The sequence below is a fragment of the Notolepis coatsorum genome, assembly GCF_963971535.1.
Source record: "Notolepis coatsorum genome assembly, chromosome: 14".
NCBI classification, from domain to species: domain Eukaryota; kingdom Metazoa; phylum Chordata; class Actinopteri; order Aulopiformes; family Paralepididae; genus Notolepis; species Notolepis coatsorum.
The window spans coordinates 53241863-53268668 of NC_140178.1; the positions used below are offsets into that span (position 1 = coordinate 53241863).

Sequence of the window (26806 nt, forward strand, 5' to 3'; positions counted from 1 at the left end):
ACAAGTAAAATGTGGAATCCGGACTTTCTTTTCCCCAAGAGTTTTCATTCAGTCCAATCCAAAGGATGCATTACCATCCGGGAGACGATAGGGGGCGGTATTTTCCCAATTCGAGCTCAGAGAGAGAGTTCCAGTGGTAACGTGAGGCTAGATTGATGAAATATGAATGGAAATTGCTAATAAAAAAAATTACGATTAAACGACGAGATTTCTCTCGTCACTGGCACTCAACGGTTGGCATGAACTAACGAGATTTCTCGTCGCTGGCACTGAAAGTGTTAATATTGAATATATACTTGATTACTTGATTTCCATAATATGCATACGGTAGTACTACAGTAGCGATGTACTGGAATTAATGCTTGTGTCCTAGCCTACTGTTAGATTAGGGTGGTCTTCAGCCTCTAATCAACTCGTCACCTGCTGTTCCGTGAAGTCTGCGTTGTGTTTGTTATTTGTCGATGGTTACCTTATTGGCTGTCACACCCTGTATCACCCCATTGGTACATCCTTAATCAGAAGAATCAACACTGGAAACGTGGTCTCTTTCCTTGATGGTTATGTTTATTTCATAAACATAAGACTCATACAAGATGGAACAAATTGAAAGTCTTTGAAAGGTGAAGAAACTAAATTTATAATTCTATCTCTCTTGATGGAAGCCTGTCCTGTTAGCCGGAGATAGTTATCTGTCCTATTAGCTGAAGCTAGCTTGTCCTCGTGGTCGGAGTTTCCCTTCCCCCTCTCCGAACCCTCGTCCGAGAGCTGGGAGCTCCGCTCCTGTCTCGCTGTCAACGCTCGTCTGCTTGTCTGAGTCAACTCGGAAGAACCCACAGCTATAAAGTATATTTCTCTAGCAACGGCTGTTAGCCATAGCAACGCCAATTTTGTTACTAAGCGACGCCAGCCGCTGTTACCTCTGACACAATATAGATGTTGTCTACGGCCTTGGCCAGTGTCTTATCTGCTTACAGGCCCTGTCTGTGACTCTCTTACAGCCTGAGTTGAACAAACACACACACCGAGGAGATGTCTGTCTATCTCTCTAGATATTTACATTATATACACATATGAAAAACAAGTGCTATCTTTCACTACTGTCTAAATGTACGTCTTGTACTTATACTAGAGTTTGAGCTCCTCTACATCTTTGTACTGTAGCCGTTAGTACGTATCAGTGCTGGTGCAGCTCACCAAGTTGAAAATATAGTGGTTTTATATACAGTATAAAGAAAATAAAGTGGATATCCTGACTGTTAGTCTCTGATTCCTCTTGGTCTGTGTAGGCTCGGACGGAGGACACAACGCCAGGGTCCCCGGATATCTGTCCACCGGATGTCCACATTTCAGGTATTAGGACTGTACTAACTTCTCTCTTTCCTTCTTTCTTTCTTAATTTCTTTCTTTTTTCTTTCTTTCTTTCTTTCTTTCTTTCTTTCTTTCTTTCTTTCTTTCTTTCTTTCTTTCTTTCTTTCTTTCTTTCTTTCTTTCTTTCTTTCTTGTTCTCTTTCTCTATCTCTCTCTCTCCCTCTCTCTCTCCCTCTCTCTTCATCTCTGGTTATTGGTCTATCTCTCTGTCAGTCTCATCGTCAGTCTTTCTCTCTCCTTTTGTCTCTTGCCCTTTTTGTAAATTTCTCTCTCCTCCTCATCCTCCTTCTCTTTAATTCTCTCTCTGTCTCTCCCCTGTTATCTCACACACACACACACACACACACACACACACACACACACACACACACACACACACACACACACACACACACACACACACACACACACACACACACACACACACATTTAGATTTAGATTTCTTTTCATTTAGCTGACGCTTTTGACAACATCCAATCAAACGAACGACCAATTCAAATTATTAGAATGAGCGAGCTGTCTATCAAATACTCTAGTGACACGTGCGCTTGTTGTGCGCTTAACAGTTGCACACATACACAAATACCTGCTGCACCAGGAGCTACAGCTAGCTACTAGCCTGCTAGGGTACCACTGGAGCAACAAAGCCTATGCATATTTGGGTCCATTCCTGTACTTTCTCTGTGTGTATCACGAGTGCAGGGAGAGGAAGTGAGGTGAAGGCACGATGAATAACAGGGATAATATGGTCTCTTTCTGGGATTGGTGGATTAGGCTGAGAGGAGAGGTTGGGATTTAATCAAAACACAGCACGGTAGGGTGCCCCCTTCCCCTCCTCCTCCTCCCACGAGGGCAGGGTGAGAGGTTGGAGAAACGCTTCTGTATTATCACTGGGCTTATATGATTGTGTGTGTGTGTGTGTGTGTGTGTGTGTGTGTGTGTGTGTGTGTGTGTGTGTGTGTGTGTGTGTGTGTGTGTGTGTGTGTGTGTGTGTGTGTGTGTGTGTGTGTGTGTGAGTGTGTGTGTGCGTGTGTGTCTGTGTGTGTCTGTGAGTGAGAGAAAGAGAGAGAGAGAGAGAGTGAGAGAGGGAGAGAGAGAGAGAATATAATACAGTATAATCGGAGAGACCAAGAGAGAGGGAGAGTGAATGAGTGTGTTTGTGCATGTGTGTGTGTGTGAGAGAGAGAGAGAGAGATAGATAGAGAGAGAAAGAGAGAGAGATAGAGAGAGAGAATATAATATAATCGGAGAGACCAAGAGAGAGGGAGAGTGAATGAGTGTGTGTTTGTGCATGTGTGCATGTGTGTGTGTGTGTGTGAGAGAGAGAGATAGAGAGAGTTTTGTGTGTGTTGATGTAGCTGCCACAGCATATTTGATAGGCGCTAGCAAGCTGGGACGCTGTTGCAGCTAATGTTGATGCAGCTCTTTTCTCCCCTCGTCCATAGGTGTTGCCATAGTATGTGTTGCCATAGTAACCACTACTTAACACATTCCCTGCCACGGTTATATCCATCAATATAGCCAGTCTGCCACCACTCTAAGCCTATGGAGATGTTCACCTTCTTTGCAGGGCTATAACTTTTTAAATTGTATTGCTAAATTGACATTACTATGGCCCATTCAACATCAATTATCTATCGTTCAGGATGTAGGAACTTTATACTTTTTCATTCATAGATTCATACAAAAATACCTTCTAGAATTTAAGTATGTTTTTATCGTTTTCTGCAGTAATTCATAGAACGTGAGTTATAGGCATAAACGCATATATAGATTATCAATTGCCGTTTATTCCCGATACACGCTATATAAAAAAATTCAACTGTATATGATCCTATACATTATGCGTCATCATGCGCGGATGAAAGGGGGGGGGGTCGTTTATAATTCTGTGATCGTCAGTAAATGCTTTATGTAGTATGGGTGATATATTGATCAGATCGGTTTGCAGTGAAATTAATGAACAATTGGGCTGAAAATAGCGTCAGCGTCCTCTTACCGTGCGCCAATGAGACTAGCGGTGAAAGATCCCAGGTATAGAACGTTGATCGCCTAGGTCCATTTCCGGTTTGTATGTATCGCAATAAACGCCGAAATCATATCGATTATTACGTTTATAAAGCGATCGATATGTACTATAGTGTCTGTCGGGAGCCTTGCGACAATATCTGACGGCCGGATGAATTTAATCAACGCACAGCAGCCATATCCTATTTACCAGTGTAACTCGCCCGACCATCCACCAGGCGGCGGTATTGAGCCGTTGTTGTATTTAGCCGTAGGGTCCAGCTTCAGCGCCGGAGGTGTATATATGAATTATGCATTCCATGGCGAAAAAATGAAATATTGATCTCAATATCGCTGTACAGCGTGGTCTGGCGGTCAAAGCATGGCGGGCAATAACGTTTTAAAGCGTTTCCGGTGGTGGATGTGTTCAAAAACCCAATTCAAAATCCCCATATTTTCTCTCTCTCTCTCTCTCTCTCTCTCTCTCTCTCTCTCTCTCTCTCTCTCTCTCTCTCTCTCTCTCTCTCTCTCTCTCTCTCTCTCTCTCTCTCTCTCTCTCTCCCTCCCTCCCTCCCTCCCTCCCTCCCTCCCGCAAGTCAGATAGCTCAGGGATGAAGAGCAGGCGTGCAGTTTATTTTGGGGGTGATTTCACTACATAGTTCATGTGGTTAATACCCCTTTAATAAATACATATGCAAATCTGAAAGTCTCTCAATTAAAAAAATGATAAGTGACTTTTAAAGGTCTCTCTCACTCTCTCTCTCTCTCTCTCTCTCTCTCTCTCTCTCTCTCTCTCTCTCAGTACAGTGTTTGTCAGTGGGCTTGATTGCGAACAGCTGCGCACAGCGGTCATTATTGTCCCACAGCGGTCATTATTGTCTGATAACTGACCTCTGACACGCGCTATTGACCAATCACAAGCAAGCATTTCGGCGAACGTGAAAACGCCATCTAATAAAGTATTATAATAAGAACTGCAGAGTGTACAAGGTTATTGGATGCAACCTTCTTACTCAGAAGAAAAACATTATTATTAGTGATAGAATGTTGAATCATTCTAAGAAGTAGAGGGGCCAAAATATCACTGTAAGCTTTATAAAACTCCGCCCCATAGGCTACCCATCCGGGCCAGCGGCCTTCCCACTAGGGAAAGACTTTATTGCACTTGTTATTTCCTGCAGGCTGAAATCAGCATCTAGCTCATCCCTTGCCTCATCACTAAACACTAGCATATCAATATTGTCCAGGAAGCTCTCAACCTCAGAGTCTGGAGCATGGCATCTAGAGATATAAAGGCCAGTATAAAATTCTTTAAAACGGTCATTTATGTCTTTGGGGTTAGTCAGCAAGCTGCCCGATATAGATTTGATATTATGAATTGCCTGGCTGGCCTGTACACCCCTCAGCTGCCTAGCCAACAGTCTGTCTGGTTTATCACTTAGTTCAAAGTGCTTCTGTCTGAGTTTAAGGAGGAGGGTACTAACCTGCTTGCCCAGAATAGAATTGTATTCATACTTCAATTTAAAAATATTATTTAGGTCCATTTGGGATTGTGATAGTCTGTAAACCTGCTCCAGCGAGGGGAGCCGTGCCTCAATTTCAGCCAAGCGCTTACGTCTTTCTCTCTTTCCAAAGGCTTCATATGATATAATGTGCCCTCTCAATACCACCTTAAGAGACTCCCACAGTGTAGCGTCGGAGACATCACCGGTATCATTAGTCTCCATAAACTCAATGAGTCGAGATCTCATTTGATCCCGAAATGCTTTCTCCGAGAGCAAAGAGGGGTTGAAGTGCCAGCTTTACCAACATTGTGATTGGAGCATGATCTGAAATAAGGATTGTCGTGGCTTCCTTCCATTGTCAATCAATCAATCAATCAGTCTTTCCATCAAGCCACTAGACGCTTTAAACAGACAGTTCTAACTCGTTCCTTTCTTTAAATTACTCACAGTTCGAAGTGTTGCTTGGCCTCTGATGGTTTCGATGATGTTGCGATGTGTTTGCTCAAAATAAAGTACCAAACATTTGCACATGCAACAAAGAAAATAGGCCTTTACAATATTCAAAAAGAAAATAGGCAAACTCAAAGAAAATAACAAACAACTTAGGTATTCTTTCTTTCTTGATAATGATCACACAACTTCACAACTTAAAGGGTATCTGCACGATTTGTAAGTATGTGTAATACAAAAAGGTACGTTATGAAAATGTATGAAACGATATGAAACGGTTAAAAAACTGTTTCCTGACCGCGTCTCTCAACAGCTGTGATATTTCGTTTGCAGCATGCTAGAGATAAATTTAGCATCGACAAGAAAATAGTCTATTCTTGTATACGATTTGTGGACGTGGGAAAAGAAAGAATAATCCCTGTCTGTAGGGTGCTGCAATCTCCATATGTCAACTATGTTCATAGAACGCATTAAATTGTTTAGTACTCCAACGGAATTAATGGTCGGAGGCGGACGAGTGGACGTACGATCAAGATAGGGATCTAGATAGCAATTAAAATCTCCACCTAAAATCAAGTTGGTGGTATTCAGATCAGGGATTATGTCAAATATTTTACGAAAAAAGCTTGGGTCGTCAATGTTAGGACCATAAATATTCAGGCATGTTATTGGTAGTGAATTAATGCTACCAGACACCATGACATATCTGCCTCCGGGGTCGGAGACTACCGTGGACATTTGAAATGGGACAGATTTACTAAATAAAAGAGAAAGCAGATTGGTACACTTGTGACACCCAGTGCTTCCTCAGGCGCCTCTGCTCCGTTGGAGCTATATGGGTCTCTTGTAAAAATATAATATCTGCAGACAATGTTTTCAAATTAGCAAATACTTTTTGTTACAAAGGGTCAGATTAAACCGAATATATATATTTATTGCTTGATATCCCTTGTATAATATTTGTATATCGTTTGATATCCCTTGTATATTCTTTGTATATATACACGGAATATCCCTTTACCTAGGTACAAACCAGACCATAATATTCGTTCTCCTATTGGACAGCGACCCCTAGGCGCCAACGGCCATACCCCCAATGGCGAGTTCAAAGCCAACGCCAAGGCATGTCTCAACATGTCCAGGTTTGCGCAGTAATACGAGACAGAACTGAGGTTGGCACTAGATAATTCACCTTACGTATAAATACGGCGCAGGTGGAAAGCAGCAGCAGTTCATTCAGTTCATCATTCGTTCAAAGTATCGTCTTATCCCAAAGTTAAAGCCTTCACCACGAGTCAACAACCAAGTGAAGTGAGCAACCTTGCGTCTAAATAGAGCACTTATAACATGTGCGAATAGGATAGTAAAAGTGTCATAGTTTAGTGAAGTAACGTCGAGTTCAACCAAGTTTAAGTGTGAAGTATAGTGCACAGGAGAATCTACACCGGCGAATGCAGAGCCTTTTCCGGCTGGATTATATTGCTTTGGTACTGTGGCTGCTGGAGCAGAGAACCGTCTACCCCACTGCTGTGTGGGATCTACCCTGTGAGGAGCACCCTCGAGCCCGCCTCTAGGACCCGAGGCTGGCTGGCTTTCATCCATGCTGTCGCGCATACTGGATTATAGCTGCTGCTTTTGTCTGCCGATCAAGGGAGTAATGTACCGCCTCCCGTAGCTGGAGCTTATTGATTCCTCATTGACCCAGACTTTGCATCCGAACATTCTTCTACCCTGCCGGCTTACAACCGGAGGGAACCCCCCTAGTGTCTCCAGCTGACTATGAGTGTGCCTTATGTAATTCTTATGCTACAGGTGGCGTCAGTTATACCCATCTTATTATGCTCATGGACTTACGCTCTTGACCTACTTAAGTGTTCTTCGCCATATAAGCGCAATTCATAATTCTCAATTTGTAACCTATCGTTGCTGCTATAATAATAAATCCCTCCAAATAGAACTTTAGGTGTCATTGTTGTATTCTTGTGTGGGTGTTCACCAGATATACCGTGTACTGTATGGCCAGTAATTAAAGTACATAACTAAGTAGTGGTTTAATAATACCATACTCTCAATACAGTCAGGGAATTGTACCCCTCAGTTACAATTGGTCCTTCGAGCCGGAGGGTATCAGTGTAATATCTAATATAATATTGATATTAACCATGGCCAGCGGTGAACACTCCCCAAGCAGCTCCCCCGAGCTAGAACGCCCGCAGCGCAGACGTCAGCCACCTCCCTATCTAGAGGCATACGCTGTCAGTCTAATACCTAGCTTTATAAAGACGTTAAATGCGGATAAAATAAATAAAGCGGATAGTCAAAGCATGTCAAAACCTACCGACCAGGCGACCCTGCCAGTAGAGAACCCAGTGGGTTCTAACGTAACTGACCAAGCTCACGGGGGGGACCAGGGGGGACATGACATGACTATACCCCCAGACAAGGTCAACGGAATAGTCCCCGGAGAGCTCCAGGATAAAGAAAGCGCTCCGGGGACAGAACCCGACACACAACCAAGAGAAGAGAAGCGCGCCCAGGAGATGGATCTCGAGGCGCGCCCAGAGAACAGATCTCCAACGAGCACTGCCAGAAGCCGATCACCTCCGTCAGTGTCTTCCCCCAGCGAAGCGGACAAGATGCTGGCGCAGGCATTCATCGCCACCCTGGCAGCCTCCACCGAACGCGATCGACTTCAAGCGCAACAACTAAGTGAGCGCGAACATTCTACCATGGAAAGAGAACGCCTCCAGGCTCAACAGACGAGCGAGCGCGAACACGCTGCAATCGAGCGAGAGCGCTTCCAGGCGCAACAAAGGAGTGAAGACGACCGCATAAGACTGGAGACCAGACGCCTTCAGACGGAAGAGAACATCGAAAGAGGCCGCGCCGATGCACAGCACGCCGCCGCCAATGCACAGCACGACGCCGCCAATGCACAGCTCCACGCCGCCCATGCCAGCGCCAATGCACAGCGCGACGCCGCCAATGCCCACCGCGAAGCAGAGCGCGACGCCGCCCATGCCCAGCGTGAAGCAGAGCGCGACCGGCTGCAGGCGCAGATGATAGAACAATTGATTGCCATGGCGACACCCCCTCTCTCCGCACGGAGCTCCCGGAGATCATCACGACAAGGGTCTAGGGCACATTCCCCTACCCGACCAAGCGACCCGGGACCCCGCCAACAGGAGGATCCTGTCTACGTCTCCGAACACCCTCCCCGACCGGTCCATACGAGACCCAGCCACCGGGAAGAACCGGCCTACGTAGCCGAGAGACTGACTAGAAGACTCCAGGACCTAGCAGAGGAAGAGGAAGAGGAGGAATGTCAAGCCGACCAGCAGCAACGTACTCTGGACCAGGAGGCCCAGTACAGCCCCGACCAGCAGCAACATACTCTGGACCAGGAGGCCCAGTACAGCCCCGACGTCAGCCCCGAGCCACTGCACTACAAACCCCCGACCCAACTCACGGGTGAGTTTGACGTACAGTCAGCACCGAGGAACAGCACCTGGGTACCCGGCCCCTGGTACCCACCAAGTACCAACCCACGACAACACGTACGGGGAGACTCGCCCAGGAGGCCTCTTCCCCAACGCTCACCGATGTGCCAGCCATCCATGGCATCGTACCTTGGCACACCGACGTTCCCAGACTTTACGCGCGAGGACAGAGCACAGTACACGGAATTACGGATGTGCTTGGAGACTATGATGTCCGACGTCCCTGATGAGTCGTACAAATATGCCATCCTCCTCAAGCATCTCAAGGTGCCCAGAGCGCATAATATAGCGCTGGCATACTCCAACTCAAGCACCCCATACTCTGCGGCTCTAGTGGCCCTCGACCAGCGTTATGGACGCATATGGGACTACGTGATACAGGAAATAAGAGACATCGACGCCTCCCCCCAGCCAAAGACAATAGAGCATTGGATGACCTCTCTATCAAGGTACAATCCCTGGTAGGGATGCTGGGATCCCAAAGGGAAAAAGGGAGACATGAACTATATGCTAACTCTAATGTAGAACGGATATTAGAGAAGCTCCCTCCAGCCCGCCAAGAGCGCTTTCGGCGGCAGAGAGACCACCGCGACCCCAACGGCCCAGAGGCATCCCTCCTAGACTTATCTGATTTCCTCGCCAGGGAGGTCAGCAGCCTACGACTGGACACGTTCGTGTGGAGTGGACCAAGCCCAAGAGATGGACCTCGGGGATCTAATGATAACCGCCGGTCAGTGACCGTTATGCACCAAGCCGAATCAGTACCGCAACACAAGAACCACAACACCCCCTCGACGAAAGAGGAGTGGAAGATTGAATGCCAGTACTGTGAAGGGGAACATCGGCTGTATCAATGTGACAATTTCAAGAAGCTGACCACGGACGAGGTGAGTCAGTGGATCAAGGCCAACCACCGCTGCTTCCGCTGCGCGCGCAGCCATATGGCAGCTGAGTGCCGTTTGAAGAAGAAGTGCAGCAGGTGCGGCGGCGCCCACTTGGAGGTCCTGCATGACATCAACAGGCGTCCGCCAGGACAACAAAGTGGGCCCGTCACGGTGATGTACCAGGCCGAGGCGGTGGCACCAGTACCGAAGATCCACCAGACCGCCCCCTGGTGTACCGACTGCTACAGCAGACACTGGGAGTCACGGTGCTACTCGGACGACCGCGAGTCGGCACCACTCCAGAAGATCCAAGGCAACCCACCAACAGGAGTGCTCCATATAGACCAGCATAGCGGGACCCCCCGAGTGCTCATCAAAGTGGTCAGAGTGCTCCTGAGCTACGAGGACAAGGTCCTGGACACTTACGCCATCCTAGACGATGGGTCTGAAAAGACTCTCCTCCTCGCTTCCGCCGCAGCCCGGTTGGGCCTGCGGGGTGCCAAGGGAACAATGACAATCCGTACCATCAGAAGAGACCAGAAGACCATGAAGGGTGAAAATGTCTCCTTCAAGATAGCAGCGGTGGACCAGCCCGAGAAGCAGTATAGTATCACTAACGTCTTCACCAGCCACGACATAGGCCTGTCACAGTACACCTACCCCATCCCACAGCTGATGGCGAAGTACGTGCACCTACGCAGACTACCTATACCGCTTATCGACGGCGCCACACCGACCCTGCTCATCGGCTCCGACCACGCGGACCTCATTCTCCCAATTGAGGCGGCCCACATCGGACCCAAAGGATGCCCAGTCGCGGTTCAGACCCGACTGGGGTGGACGCTCCAGGGCCCCCTCTACGGACTTGACAGTCAACCCACGTCTACACGCTGCCTGCACACAAAGGTGAGCGACACAGGCCACTCTCTCGTACAGCCCGTTGAGAGGCTATTGACATTAGATGAGAGGCCTGTGAGAGAACCGTGGGCCCAAGAAGAGGGAGTTCCGAACTCCACCCCCCTCAGCTGCGCTCCAAGCGACGTAGCTGACCTCGAACCCAGCACCCCAAGCGACTCCTTGATGGGGCGGCCGGAACCGGCCCCTCCTCAGACGGGGTACAGACCAAACAAGAGGAACAGACGGAGGATGTGGAGGCACAGCCAAGCACAGATCAACCAGTCTCAGGCCCGCTTCCTCCTAAGCCCCCCTCCATCCCGTCCAGCCCGTCAGAAGCGGGTCAAGGATAGGGACAACTTAAAGGTGGACACAATCGTCATGATCATAGACCAGTCACTACCCCGAGCTGCGTGGCCGGCCGGCCGCGTAAGCAAAGTGATCACTGGTGCCGACGGAAAGGTCAGAGCGGCAGAAGAGCGAGCGGCCGACCCGTGGCGAGGCTGATAGAGTTGCCAAGGCTCCCTGACTCCCTTGATGATGATCATGACCCACTGACTTTGTAGATTGCCCTACTCCCCACAACGGACATTGAGTAGTGGACAAGACGGTTAATCTGTCTCTACTTATCTAATTAGGTGCGGACTAATTAGGAGGCGGCTGTTACAAAGGGTCAGATTAAACCGAATATATATATTTATTGCTTGATATCCCTTGTATAATATTTGTATATCGTTTGATATCCCTTGTATATTCTTTGTATATATACACGGAATATCCCTTTACCTAGGTACAAACCAGACCATAATATTCGTTCTCCTATTGGACAGCGACCCCTAGGCGCCAACGGCCATACCCCCAATGGCGAGTTCAAAGCCAACGCCAAGGCATGTCTCAACATGTCCAGGTTTGCGCAGTAATACGAGACAGAACTGAGGTTGGCAATAGATAATTCACCTTACGTATAAATATGGCGCAGGTGGAAAGCAGCAGCAGTTCATTCAGTTCATCATTCGTTCAAAGTATCGTCTTATCCCAAAGTTAAAGCCTTCACCACAAGTCAACGACCAAGTGAAGTGAGCAACCTTGCGTCTAAATAGAGCACTTATAACATGTGCGAATAGGATAGTAAAAGTGTCATAGTTTAGTGAAGTAACGTCGAGTTCAACCAAGTTTAAGTGTGAAGTATAGTGCACAGGAGAATCTACACCGGCGAATGCAGAGCCTTTTCCGGCTGGATTATATTGCTTTGGTACTGTGGCTGCTGGAGCAGAGAACCGTCTACCCCACTGCTGTGTGGGATCTACCCTGTGAGGAGCACCCTCGAGCCCGCTTCTAGGACCCGAGGCTGGCTGGCTTTCATCCATGCTGTCGCGCATACTGGATTATAGCTGCTGCTTTTGTCTGCCGATCAAGGGAGTAATGTACCGCCTCCCGTAGCTGGAGCTTATTGATTCCTCGTTGACCCAGACTTTGCATCCGAACATTCTTCTACCCTGCCGGCTTACAACCGGAGGGAACCCCCCTAGTGTCTCCAGCTGACTACGAGTGTGCCTTATGTAATTCTTATGCTACAGGTGGCGTCAGTTATACCCATCTTATTATGCTCATGGACTTACGCTCTTGACCTACTTAAGTGTTCTTCGCCATATAAGCGCAATTCATAATTCTCAATTTGTAACCTATCGTTGCTGCTATAATAATAAATCCCTCCAAATAGAACTTTAGGTGTCATTGTTGTATTCTTGTGTGGGTGTTCACCAGATATACCGTGTACTGTATGGCCAGTAATTAAAGTACATAACTAAGTAGTGGTTTAATAATACCATACTCTCAATACAGTCAGGGAATTGTACCCCTCAGTTACACTTTTCCCCTTTTAACTGCACTACCCAATCCTTTAGTGTTCCATGACACCATCGTAATAGGCTTCTCACCCCCCGATATATGCATGGTATATGAAGTATATTTTAATCCATTGATCATCCACCTTCTTGAAAGACACTTCAGATACAAAAATATAACAATAAGGGCTGGCAACACAATAAACCCCCCCACCGCCGCTTACCAAAACTGAACGGCAAAACCCCCATATACTCACGAAGACAGCTGGGCAAAAGAATAGGCATCGCATTGCACCGGTTAACGTTATAGTTACCAATACCTAGACAGCTGTCCCTTCCACAACTCAGTGGATGAAAATAATAAAGTGTTCACACGTGTCTTATGTTGAATAGTCAACAAATCAGCTTGTATATACAGTCAGCTTGAGACCGCCAGCTTGGGACCAGGTCCATCAGTCGAGAGTCTCGGAAAAGCGCACAGCCTCCTCCGGCGTGACAAACATCTTGACAGTAGAGTTGTGCTCGGCTGGGAAGCGTAGGCTGTATTTCACATTTGCCTCTCGGAGGGTCTTCATCACATCACTGAAGGCTCTGCGCTGGGTCATCACCTCCGCTGTATAATCAGGAAAAATATACACTCTGGATCCTTTGTAGTAAAGAGGGCCGTGCTCGCGGCTGAGACGCAGGACCCGGTCCTTGTCTCTGTCGTGGTGCATCTTGGCAATAATAGTGCGTGGTTTCTCCGGCTCAGCGGTCTTGGCTAGCAGGATACGATGGGCTCTGTCCACTTTAATTGGCTTGGTGAAGTTTTCACTGCCAAGTAGTTGCGAGACCAACTCGCTCACAAAGTCAGTAGGTCTTCCCTTCTCCTCGCCCTCTTTGATTCCCACGAATTTAAGGTTCAGCCGGCGGGACCGGCCCTCCAAGTCATTGAGCTTAGCCCTGAGTTCCGTGTTTTCCTTCCGTAAGAATTTTTGGGATTCTTCCAGGACTTTCAGACGCGCGTCGTGGTCGTTCACTGTCACTTCTATCCCCGTCACTAGCTGCTTCGCGCTGTTTTGCTCGGACTGCAGGGATGCCAAAGTGGCTTCAAACTTGTCCAAACGGGATGTGATAGAGACTCTGGTCTCATCCATCACTTTCTTCAGACTCTTACCCTGGCTTTCAATTGCAGCCAGAATAGCTGTGCTGGCAGTGTCGTCAGATGTTTGGGCTGCTGCTGCCTGTCTCGTAGTGGCCATGCCTGTTTGTCATTTGCCAGCTGCGGTTACCTTCTTTTTGTTTGTTTGGCCCCTTCCCATCGGTAGATTCCATATAAACTCGACTTTCCACGGCGGTAGTGTTATATTTAGTCTGTTGATACTTTTGAAAGCAAACTGTTAGATAAACGTGTGTTTTTTATACAAAATTAGAAGTTGAGGAGGGAGCTCAGAAAAATGCAACTACTCCATTCACCGCTCACTAGCGCCCCCCTCTTAGAATGATTCAACATTCTATCACTAATAATGTCTTCCCTGACTCCCTCTACGAAACGAATGTGTGCCTTTTACTCAAGAAAGGTAGGGATGGGATGGATCCAGCAGGGTTCTGGCCTATAAGTTTGTTAAATTTTGACCAAAAGACAGTTGCCAAGGTGTTGGCCACTAGGTTGGCTCAGCATGTCGGATCTCTCGTCCATTCCGACCAAACGGGATTCATTCCTGGCAGGCTTGCTTTTTCTAATATTCGGAAATTAGTAAACATATTGTACTCTAACCAAAGAAAGGACACTAAGCCGGCGATCATATCACTTGACGCTGAAAAGGCATTCGACCAGATCGAATGGAAATATATATTCAGTGTCCTCCAGCGCTTTGGTTTCGGTGACAGGTTTCGTTCTCTTATTGGAATGTTGTATGCTCATCCGAGAGCTTCCATTCTTACTCCTTCCCACTCCATTGCGGCACCCGACAAGGATGTTGTATTAGTCCTTTACTGTTCAATTTAGCCCTCGAACCCCTGGCTATCAGTATCAGGAGTCATCCCAACATCAAGGGAATAAAGTTGGGAAAGTATGAGAGCCATATTTCGCTATATGCGGATGATGTGGTCCTGTATCTTGCTGATCCTGCCTCCTCCGTCCCATGCCTCATAGATTTAATCAGGCAGTTTGGTACTTCCTCTGGTTACTCCATCAACTGGGAGAAAAGTGTGTTCATGCCCATCTCAGGGAGCTTAGACTCTTCCTTTACTGACAGTGTACCCTTTAAAATAGAACCAAAGGATCCCAAACTCCTATTTAAACTGAACTTTGGTGAAATGGTCTCAAAATTGAAGAAAAATATGGAGAGTTGGAGAACTTTGCCAGTGTCTTTGGTGGGGCGCGTGAATGTCATACAAATGGTGGTTCTCCCCAGGTTCCTTTACCTTTTTCAGAGGTATACAGCTAGACACTATACTTCTGCCATTTGTCTGGGGCTATAAAGCACACCGTATTTCAAAAGCACACTTATAGAAGCCAAAGCATATGGGAGGCTGGCCCTGCCGGTATTCCAGCACTACTACTGGGCTGCTAATGCAAGGGCCATGACCTTCTGGCAAGGGAGATGGCGCCGCTACGACCGGCTGCCTGTCTGTGCGCTCCGTCGAGACTGTGCTTACTTTTGTTAATATTTATAGTTTTAAGAGTTTTGTCTTTACCAACAGTAGGTGCATTTAATGTGTATGACCGTCAGTCACTTATAGACATTGGATTACGGGAAACTTACCGACCGGATTACTCTCTGGATCAGCTCTCTGAACCGCAACAATGGCTTGTTGAGATCTTGAGGACATCAGGACCAGATCTCGCCCCCAGGAACAAAGGAACCAGGCGGCGAGGGAAGAGAGCTGGAGTCCGTAATAGATTGAGAACCAGGCGGCACAGGACGCCACTACCCAGTATATTGCTAGCCAATGTACAATCAATAGACAATAAAATAGACGACATCCGAGCAAGGATTCAATTCCAGAGAGACGTTAGAGACTGCAATGTTCTCTGCTTCATCGAGACGTGGCTAACGCCGGATGTCCCAGACCACGCCATCCAACCGGCCGAACACTTCTTCATTCACCACAAGGATAGAACAGTAGAATCCGGCAAACAGCGTGGAGGTGGAATAGCCTTCATGTTGAACAACAATTGGAGCGATCCAGCCAACGTGAAGGAACTATCGAGCCACTGCTCCCCCAACCTGGAATATATATCCATCAAGTGTCGACCTTTCTTCCTCCCGAGGGAGCTAACGTCGATCATCCTGGTCGGGGTGTATATTCCACCGCAAGCAAACACTGGTGACGCGCTCTCCAGGCTCCACGACGAGGTAAACAAACTCCAGTCAGCGAACCTTGACGCTGCTATTGTGGTTGTGGGTGATTTCAATAGCGCCAATCTGAGAAAGGTATTGCCGGACTTCTATCAGCATGTGACTTGTAACACCAGAGGCGGTAGGCAGAGGCAGAGGCATTTTAGACCACTGTTACACGCAATTCAAGTGTGGATACAAGGCTCATTCTGCTAGCGGCTTCGGAAAATCTGATCATGCGGCCATTTTTCTTTCACCAAAATATAAACAAAGGATCAAGAGCACTCCGGTAGTCTTGCGAGAGGTGCAGAAATGGGATGTGGAGTCAGAGGAGACACTCCAAGCTGCGCTTGAGTGCACAGACTGGAGCGTGTTCCGTGACACAGATAACATCAATGACTACACGGAGACAGTGCTGGACTTTGTTCGTACTTTGGTGGAAGAAACAATCCCCACTACCATAATTAAAGTTTACCCAAATCAAAAGCCCTGGGTAGACAAATCCGTCCGTGAAGCTCTGAAAGCGCGCACCAAAGCATACAACGCCGGCCTGGTGGCAGGCAACATGAATGACCACAAGGTGGCGCGATACAACATAAGGAGGACAGTAATAGAGGCAAAACGGCGGTAATAACAACACCAGCCTACAAGCCATGGCAATGGGGGGGGGGGGGGGTCTGCTGATGGAGACTCAGTGTTCAGGGTAACAGAGCATGAGGTGAGGCGGACCTTTAAAAAAGTGAATATCAGGAAGGCAGCAGGACCGGACGGCATCCCTGGCCACGTCCTAAAAGTCTGTGCCGACCAACTGGCCCCGGTATTCACTGACATATTTAACCTGTCCTTAGAACAGGCTGTCATCCCCACCTGCCTGAAGAAGTCCACTATCATCCCTGTACCTAAAAAATCGAAGCCTGCTTGCCTCAACGACTACCGCCCTGTAGCTCTCACCTCCATAGCCATGAAGTGCTTTGAGAAGCTAGTAAAGGGCTACATCTGCTCCTCCCTCCCCATCAACCTGGACCCCCTGCAATTTGCATACCGCCCCAACAGGTCCACGGAGGATGCCATAGCCCATGTTCTGCACACAGCAGCATCACACCTGGACAAGAGGAAGGGGAACTATGTGAGAATGCTATTCATCGACTACAGCTCGGCATTCAATACCATAGTCCCCTCCAAACTCATAGCCAAGCTCAGGGACCTGGGCTTGAACTATGACCTCTGCCAGTGGGTCTTGGACTTCCTGACGGGCAGACCCCAGGTGGTGAGAGCAGGCAACTGCACCTCCTCATCCATCACCCTCAACATAGGGGCCCCCCAGGGCTTTGTTCCCCTCCTCTACTCCCTGTACACACACGACTGTGTGGCTCAGCGGAGTAACAACACAATCATCAAATTTGCTGACGACACAGTAGTGGTGGGCCTGATCTCTGCAAACGACGAGAGGGCCTACCTGGAAGAGGTCAAGGTCCTGGCGGGATGGTGCCAGGAGAACAGCCTCTCCCTGAACGTCAGCAAAACAAAAGAGATGATTGTGGACTTTAGGAGGTCGGGGGTCAAGAACTACAGCCCCCTCAGCATCGACGGGGCACCGGTTGAGAGAGTGAACAGTTTTAAGTACCTCGGAGCCCACATATCCGAGGACTTGACATGGACCACACACATTGACAGTGTTGTGAAGAAGGCACGACAACGCCTCTACTTCCTCAGGCGCCTAAGGAAGTTCCAAGTCAGTCAGAAGATCCTTAAGAACTTCTACTCATGTACAATAGAGAGCATCCTGACTGGCAACATCACCTCCTGGTTTGGGAATAGCACTGCACAAGACCGAAGCAGACTACAAAGAGTGACACGTTCAGCCGAACGCACAATTGGAGGGGGGCTCCCCACCCTCCAGAACATTTACAACAAGCGGTGCAGGGGTAAGGCTAAAAGAATCATCAAGGACTCCAGCCACCCGAACAACTGCCTCTTTGAACTGCTGCGGTCAGGCAAGCGATACCGGAGTCTCAAGGCGAGCACAGAAAGACTCAGAAGAAGCTTCTATCCCCAGGCCATCAGGCTGCTCAACGAACAATAAACACTATACAACAATCATCAAATGCACACAGCACACACATCCACACGCACACACTCACTTTAAACAAACAACACACTGCAGCACCCACTCTCCACACTTTAGATCACCTAAACACACTTTATATTTATTGATAAAGGATTTGCACTACAACTCGTACACCTTACTGTAAATTGTACCTAAATTGTACCTCATCCCATTTCTGCTTTGCACTATAAAGTATTGTATATTAGTACACTGCATAGTATATTATATATTATATGGTAACTCAGTTACTTCTATTCTGCATCGAACATTGTACATATGTCTATACTGAACACTGTGACCTCTTTTTTTACTTCTAATTTACATGCTATACTATTTCATTTCATACTTATCTTGTCTAGCACAGTCTCTGGAGCGTAACAGTAAGAAGCATTTTGTATAAAAGTATTCTGTACTTCTGTATGACAACTATTAAAGAAACTTGAAACTTGATTACTTCATAGGTGATGCTACAGTAGCCATGGACGCCCCCAGGTGGCTAGACATGGAGGCGCACGTGAACTTAAAAAGCTCTCTTCCTGCAATGTTATAAGTGTGATACGATTAATAAGATGGCTCTCAATAATTGTATCCTTCGGAACTCACTGAGAATACTGAGTCAAATCAAAAGGGTTTTCAAAGTACCATCAACCTCGGCATATGCTCCAATATGTGATAATCATAATTTTCCCCCTGGTCAATCTGATATTGTTTTTTCATTATGGAAGGGAAAGGGACTGGCCACTATCAAAGATCTATATGTTGATCGTCACTTTGCCTCATTTAACGAACATAAGTCTAAGTTTAATCTTACAAGCTCACACTTCTTTCGTTACCTGCAGGTTAGAAATGATGGCCGCAGTAATATCCCAGACTTTGAGAAATGTCCTGCTGATTACCAGTTTTATAATCTCATGAGCCGATCACCAGTTTCAAAACACCTGATCTCTTATTTTGTTTCATATTTCTCTGTCCAATCTATGGCTTCCTCCGACCACATTAAAGATGTATGGTCCACAGAGCTTAGTATGGAAATCTCTGATGAGATGTGGGAGGAGGGACTTAGCAGGATACATAAATGTTCTATTAATACCAGAGTCCAACTTATACAGTTTAAGGTCATTCACAGACTGCATTACTCTAAAACTAAACTGCATAGAATCTATTCCTCTGTATCGCCTCTCTGTGATTGTTGCATGTCCGCAGAGGGTAATCTTTCACATATGTTTTGGTTTTGTCCCAAGCTATTTAAGTACTGGGTAGACATTTTTGACTGGTACACCAAGGCGTATAAGAGAGAGATTGCCCCAGACTGCCTTCTAGCTCTACTCGGTTGTTCAGCTAACACTGCGGAATTACCTTACAATGAGCAGGAAGCCCTGATGTTTGGTATGGCTGTGGCCAAAATAATTATCCTTAAGGAATGGAAAGACACGTCGTCTCCAAGTTTTAAAAGATGGCTCACTGAGATGGTCTCCTCTCTGCAGCTGGAAAGCATCCGTCACAGTAGGTCCGAGACCTCGAACAAATTTAATATGATATGGGGTCCCTTTTTGGAATGCTTAGCTAGAACATAAGTGCTTCTCAATGTCCTCCCGTGTATTTTTTGTAAAATATATATATATATAATATAATAATAATAATAATAATTTAGGACCTACTCAGAGGTCATCAATCGGCATGCATGCGATGCATGCATGCGATGCATGCATGCGATTAGTCTCTGCGATTAACCCATCCCATCGTCCTTCCCCCCCAAGGGCAGCCGGGAGCAGACAGGCGTCAACGTGAGCCGCGCCAGGGGACCAATCCAAGTGCTCCTGTCCGTCTTCGTCAAGGACGCCACAGCGTTAGCGATCTTGTTGTTGTGCATGTTTTTCCATTGGGTTTATCTTATTGGGGGGAAACCCTTGCGAGCACGGGGAGAACATGCAAACTCCACACAGAAAGGCCTGGGAGATACCCCACCTGGGTAACTGGCATCATGGAAACCTGGGCCCTCATTCATCAACGTGTTCTATGCACAGATTTGTGCTTACCCTGTGCGTACGATCATTTCTAAGCAAAGAGTGGGATTCATCAATTTCAACTTGAACTTGACTCCGTGCTTACGTCTACGCACAGGTCAGAGCACACTTAGCTGACGCCCAGTGGTAGAATATCGTTACTACGCATAAGCACTCCTCAGTTCTGCATTAGTTTCAAGGCGGAAATAAGCTTCCGTGCATTAGTGTTCAACTTCTGTAGGACCCGTAATTCATTATAGTTCATTGTAAAATAGCGACAGTAGTGTAATTATAACGGGCTCACACGCGAACAAGAGGTTGGCCTGCTTGTTTGGCACGGGGGGGGCAGACGCAAAACACCAACCTCCAAACGCGATTAGATATTGTTTCAAATAAAAAGCAAATTATTTTGTGTGTCATGTTTCCAAATAAGATTGGTCACGAAATGCTTTCTACTTCAATTTGTTGGTCAGAATAGATGACCTCCGTTGAAACTTCACTGAGACTAACAGTCTATTTGTGAGCTCCCGCACAGATGTGATGATAATAATAATAACAATAATAATAATAGCTTCATTTTATATAGCGCCTTTCAAGAGACCCAAGGTCGCTTTACATAGATAGGGGGGGGGGGGGGGGAATAACAAAGTAACAAACATAGTGGACAGACACACAACATATATATATGATGATGGAATTCATTCAAGATCCTCTCCACCCTCGGGTCTTTGCCACCGGCACGGTCCATAGTGATATTGGAGATGGATCGAGCAATAGACTGTTACTGTAGCTGTCAAAGCTCCATCACAAATGCAGTTATGTGAATAGAAAGGGATTCCACTCAGTCAATGTTGCGATGCGCATTTGCCTGATACATGTTATTGCTGGATGCCGGGAGGAAGGCGATGCTGAATGTTTTCAATTCATTAAATAAAACGGATACTTTTTGCAAGGGTTTACTGACTGTCATACAAATAATCAACCAACTACTGTACATACTGTAACTTTTCAGTGCACGTTCTTATTTACATTGTGACAACAGCCTTGTGAGTTCCCGCAGTGACCCGCACACAGACATGATGGAATTCAAGTTCATGTTTGTATTGATCACATATAGGCAGGCTACACATGGCGTATCTGCTACATCATACATGGCAGTAAGATTCATTGTTCTTGTATATGCTCTCGTATTATTGTTTATATAGGCTACCCAATACTGACATCAGAATAGATTGTAGTATGCCTCTAGAAATCATATGCAGCAGGTAGAGAATTGACGGGAGATCCATCGCGATTTGGAATAAAATTGAGGAGAACTTTAATCCCTGGGTATTAATCAAACAACACGGGAAAAGGCAGTCATATTCCAGCGCGGTATTTATTAGTGTTTGCGCTGCCCAGGCAGCAATGGTTAATAGATATCATATCCGACATCACCGTAAGTGTACACGTCTGTCAGCCTGTCTCATGACACGCTTCCCTGGGGCTTAGTCCATTTTTCCACATTTCATGGGTGTATTCCATTACCGTATATGGTTAATCGGGGCGTTTCTGGTATGCAAATACTTAAAACAGTGCACAAGCTCAAACGTAGGATCAAAGTCATATTCATCATGACAGGTGTGCGTAGAACCTGCGTACGCACGTGTGATGAATCCCGACTTCCCTGTGCGTACACTCATTCTAAATTCTGTGCTTACGTGTGGAAATAGAACATGTTCTACGCACACGTTGATGAATGAGGGCCCTGGTGCCCAAGCGGGAATCGAACCCTGGACCTTCTTGCTGTGAGGCGACAGTGTTTAACCACTACACCACCATGCCGCTTATGTATATATGTCAGAAAATCAGCCCCTTGCGTCCTTAGTGTACAGTATATGACATGCTGTATGTTTGTTCATTGATGTGACAGTGTCTGGCAACATACAGTTTGTGTTTTTTTTTTCTTGATGTGTGTTTGTGAAACTATAAAAGCTGAAAATAAAATATTATAAAGAAGAAAAAATGTATCTTTGACAGAATAGGTAAAACAATATAAAGACAAAGAGTTAAACAAAAGGGGGACAAAATACATAATAACCATATTGTGTAGGAGAAGTTTAGAAGCCTAGAGGCTTATTGAGAACTTCCCCTGTTTTGTAAAATCAAACATACAAAAATATACATATTCTTTTCAAAAATACCAGTAATACATTCAAAAGATATGTGTAAATACAAACATACATACTAGGCCTGTCCCCGACTAAGGATTTGTATAGTCGACTTTGATTGGCCAAAATTTACTGATACCTTCCCCTGCAAATAAAAAAGTAAAAATCATACCATCTGGGCTGTGGGGGGTGCTTAATGTTTGAAAGAGTCGACTGAAGGCTTCTTGTCCTCTGCGAAAGCATGCAATTGGTCCACTGACGGATACATCTTGATATTTTAATCTCGTCTCTGGAACAGTGGTGGGGACCGTCTTGGCTCCTTTCCTGTTTCCACTCTTTACAAATCGGACTTTAGCTACAACAGTGAGTCCTGCCACATCCAGAAGTACTCTGACGACACAGCTATTGTGGTGTGTGAGGAGTGGGCAGGAGAGGGAGTACAGGGACCTGGCGGGAGCCTTCGGTGCCTGGAGTGAGGAAAATGGCCTCCTTCTGAACACCTCCAAGACCAAGGAGATGGTCGTGGACTTCAGGAGATGTAAGCCCCCCCTTTATCCAGTCAACATAGGAGGGAAAGACATCGAGATGGTGGAGTCCTACAAATACCTGGGTGTGCACCTGGATAACAAACTGGACTGGTCTCTGAATACCGATGTCCTCTACAGCAGGGGTTCCCAAACTTTTCAGGCCGGGGCCCAGAAAATAAGGCGTCAGAGAGCCGCGGCCCAATGCACATCGTCTGTTTTTTTTTTTTTTTTTTTTTGCCAGGCGACCGATTTTTTAAGCCAAATATCACTTCAATCCTATTAAGTTAGTTCAAGTTAGTTATTCATTTATATGTGCTATTTATGAGAGGGCTAACTTGTTGCAAAATAATAATGATAATAATAATAGCCTCATTAAAATACTATTGTTGCTTCGGTTGTTTTCAGCGTTTTATGTGCATAATCTGTTATTTAGTTTGAAATGTTCGTTGAAATAAGTAGATTTTTCGTTTTTGTTTATTTATTAAGTTAATATAAAACCATATAGTCACATTTTAGAATACAATAGAATAGAATTTTAGAATACAACTAGAAACACTGTCCTGGCCTGCTTCTAAGTTCAGTGACCTGACAAAAAAAATTAAAATAAAAAAATAAAAAATAAAAAAATAAAAAAAATATTTTTTTTTATTTTTTTTTTATTTTTTTTAAATCATCTCGCGGCCCACCCGTGGCTGCTCGCGGCCCACCTTTGGGTCGCGACCCCGACTTTGGGAACCACTGCTCTACAGGAAGGCACAGAGCCGGTTGTTTTTTCTGAGAAGGCTCAGGTAATTTGATGTGTGCAGTGACAGGCTGTACATGTTCTATCAATCAGTGGTGGCAAGCATTGTCTTTTATGTTGCTGGGAAGGCAACATGTCAGCCAAGAACACTGGGCGGTTGGACAGGCTGGTAAAGAAGGCTGGTTCAGTCCTTGGCAGGAGTGTGGACTCACTGGGGGTTGTGGTGGAGAGGTGCACATGGAGTAAGCTGCAGGCCATCATGAACAATGACAGCTACCCTCTCCACCACACCCTGGAAGGACAGAGGAGCAGTTGCAGTGGACGGCTCATATCGCTGCGCCAGCAGACTGAGCGGTTCAGGCTGTCCTATGTCCCCACAGCCATCAGACTGTTCAACACCATATGACCCCCCCCCCCCCCATTGGACAATGTGCAATTGATTTTAAGTTTGTATACTGTAATTTTATATAGCAATTGATTTTATTTGACTTAACACTGTGCAATAGTGCTCACCATTTATTTATTTATTCATTGGAACTTTTTTAAACTTCAGCGCTGACCTTCATTGTTGTTTGTTGTATTGGTTGTCCTTTTTATCGCTTTCTATTGTCTGTCAACTGACTGAGCTACTATCTATCTATCTATCTATATTTGTCTAGTGTGTTCATTAGACGGGTGAAATCCTCTTTCAGTGCCTCAATGCCGTTTTCTTAGGCAGTTAGCCTCGCTGGTATGCGTGCCATTAGCGTTAGCCACGCTTCTAGGCCTCTTAGCTTTTGGAAATAAAAAAATTTAAATAAATTTATATATATTTTTTTTTCTCCACTTTTTTTCTCCTTCTTTTTCTGTTTTTCTCCCATCCCAAAATTTTGTCGTGCCAATTCCCCCCTCCCCTGTCTTGATCGTTGCTCGCATCTGCCCCCCACTGGTCGGTCGTAGGGAGGGTTGAAGAATCTATCGCATGTCCCCTCCGATACATGCGGAGTCAGCCAGCCACTTCTTTTCACCTGCCAGCGCGGACTCTCATTGGCGAGGTGTAACATGTGGGAGGCTCACACTACCCTCGACATCTCCTGTCCTTGCTGTGCAGGCGCCCTGACCGACCTGTAGGAGTCGCTGTTTACAATGACCAGATTACCACCCATCGACTTCCCTCCCGCTGACTCTGCCAATTGAGTCAGTATGACGGCCGGCCCAAGCCGGAGGCAACGCTGACAGCCGGATTCGATACCGGTGTCTCACGCGTTGGTGACGAGCGCTTAGACCGCTGCGCCACCCAGCCGCCCATGTATATATATATATATTATACTTTTTTATTTATCTTTTTACTAAGAGGTTGGCAGTAGACTACGGCTCCTTGCGATCAATTAGATGACTATTCGACTAGTCGAGGTCAGCCCTAATACATACACACATTACATACATGCATACAGTATATACTGCATACATAATAATAATAATAATAATAATAATAATAATAATAATAATAATAATAATAATAATAATAATAATAATAATAATAATAATAATAATAATAATAATAATAATAATAATAATAATAATAATAATAATAATAATAATAATAATAATAATAATAATAATAATAATAATTATTATTATTATTATTATTATTATTATTATTATTATTATTATAATTATAATAATAATAATACATAACCACCTACCCACCTGCCTACAAACCTACACACCCACATAACCAAATGCATACATACATGTATAGACCTATTTATCTATCTACTACTTTTTGGATATGAGCATTTCTTTGTAGTTTGCTTTAGACATAAGCAGAGATGGAGATTTCTTCAGCATAGGATCAGCAGCATTCCAAAGATTGGACCCTCTATACCTCACTGAGAACTGCCTAAGAGATGTACAACAATAAGGTATATGCAGGTCCCTGGACTGACGTGTGACATATGAATGAAAATGACGTGAGACGTCAACTTGTCAGCATGAAATAACCGCACCAGCATAGCTTAGTTTAGCGAGAAGCAAATCAGACGTTGTCACTCTTGGGATTTAGGAAACACCCATTTATTATTAAAAACATTAAGTTAGGCCTATGACCATACGATGCCTGGTCATAAGGGCTCTATGTTCATCCAATACACATGTAGATACAACAAATAAATTCACAGCCACATTGTTACTAGAGAAGTAACACTGTTAAATGAAATCGTGCGTGTGAGTGCACGTGTGTATTTGGATGGACACTATTCCAAAGCCACAATGTTCAATCTGGCTAACCTGTGGGCGTCTATACTTTAAGCAAGTGGCTTGTCCTTCCGCGTTCCCGTTTTGCGCTCTGATTGGCCACGCACGTTTCTGGTCATGTGACATGTGCGCCAATCGTGGGACGGCAAGTTCTGCGCCTATTTCCGGGTCTAACAGCCTGCAAACTACGCCTAGTTTATCACTGGTTAAGCTTAGATTGGTTACGGTTAGAGTTTGGAATCAGGGCAGGCGTTCTATCGCCATGCTCTAAGACAAACTCTAACCTTAACCAACTTCGAAAGAGCGCCTAAGCTTAAACAGGAGAATGGCGCTGCAACGAACGGCTGCCTTTCTGTTCGCTCCGTCGAGACTGTGCTTACTTTTGTTAATATTTATAGTTTTAAGAGTTTTGTCTGTACCAACAGTAGGTGCATTTAATGTGTATGACCGTCAGTCACTTATAGACATCGGATTACGGGAAACTTACCGATTGGATTACTCACTGGACCAGCTTTCCGAACCGCAACAATGGCCTGAGGAGATTCTCCGGAGAATGGGACCAGATCCTTTGTTCCTTGATCCCAGGAACAAAGGAACCAGACGGCGTGGGAAGAGAGCTGGGATCCGTAACAGGCTGAGATCCAGACGCCACCGAACGCCATTGCCCAGTATATTGCTAGCCAATGTACAATCAATTGACAATAAACTGGATGACATCCGAGCAAGGATTCAATACCAAAGAGACGTCAGAGACTGCAACGTTCTCTGCTTCACCGAAACGTGGCTCACGCCGGACGTTCCAGACCACGCTATCCAACCAGCCGAACACTTCTTTATCCACCGCAAGGATCGTACAGCAGAGTCCGGTAAACAACGTGGAGGAGGTATTGCCTTCATGTTTAACAACAATTGGAGCGATCCAACTAACGTGAAGGAATTATCCAACCACTGCTGCCCAGACCTGGAATATATAACCATCAAGTGTCGTCCTTTCTTCCTCCCGAGGGAGTTAACGGCGATCATCCTTGTAGGAGTGTATATTCCACCGCAAGCCAGTAACAACGTCGCGCTCTCCAGACTCCACGACGAGGTAAATAGAATACAAGCGGCGAACGTTAACGCCGCCATTTTAGTGCTGGGTGATTTCAATAGCGCCAATCTGAGAAAGGTATTACCTGACTTCTATCAGCATGTGACTTGCAACACCAGAGGCGGTAACATCCTAGATCACTGTTACACGCAATTTAAAGGTGGCTACAAGGCTCA

General features: G+C 45.9%; 1 protein-coding gene across 1 annotated transcript in view; it reads left to right on the forward strand.

Moving 5' to 3' along the window:
• The window catches only part of LOC311239840 (syntaxin-binding protein 4), a gene marked incomplete at both ends in the record, with an annotated part of 344479 nt that overhangs the window by 218071 nt on the left and 99602 nt on the right, over positions 1-26806 (forward strand). The window contains one exon of the mRNA XM_084328288.1: positions 1287-1350. Within this exon, the coding sequence (XP_084184414.1) occupies positions 1287-1350 (64 nt within the window). The remainder of the gene's footprint in view (positions 1-1286; positions 1351-26806) is intronic.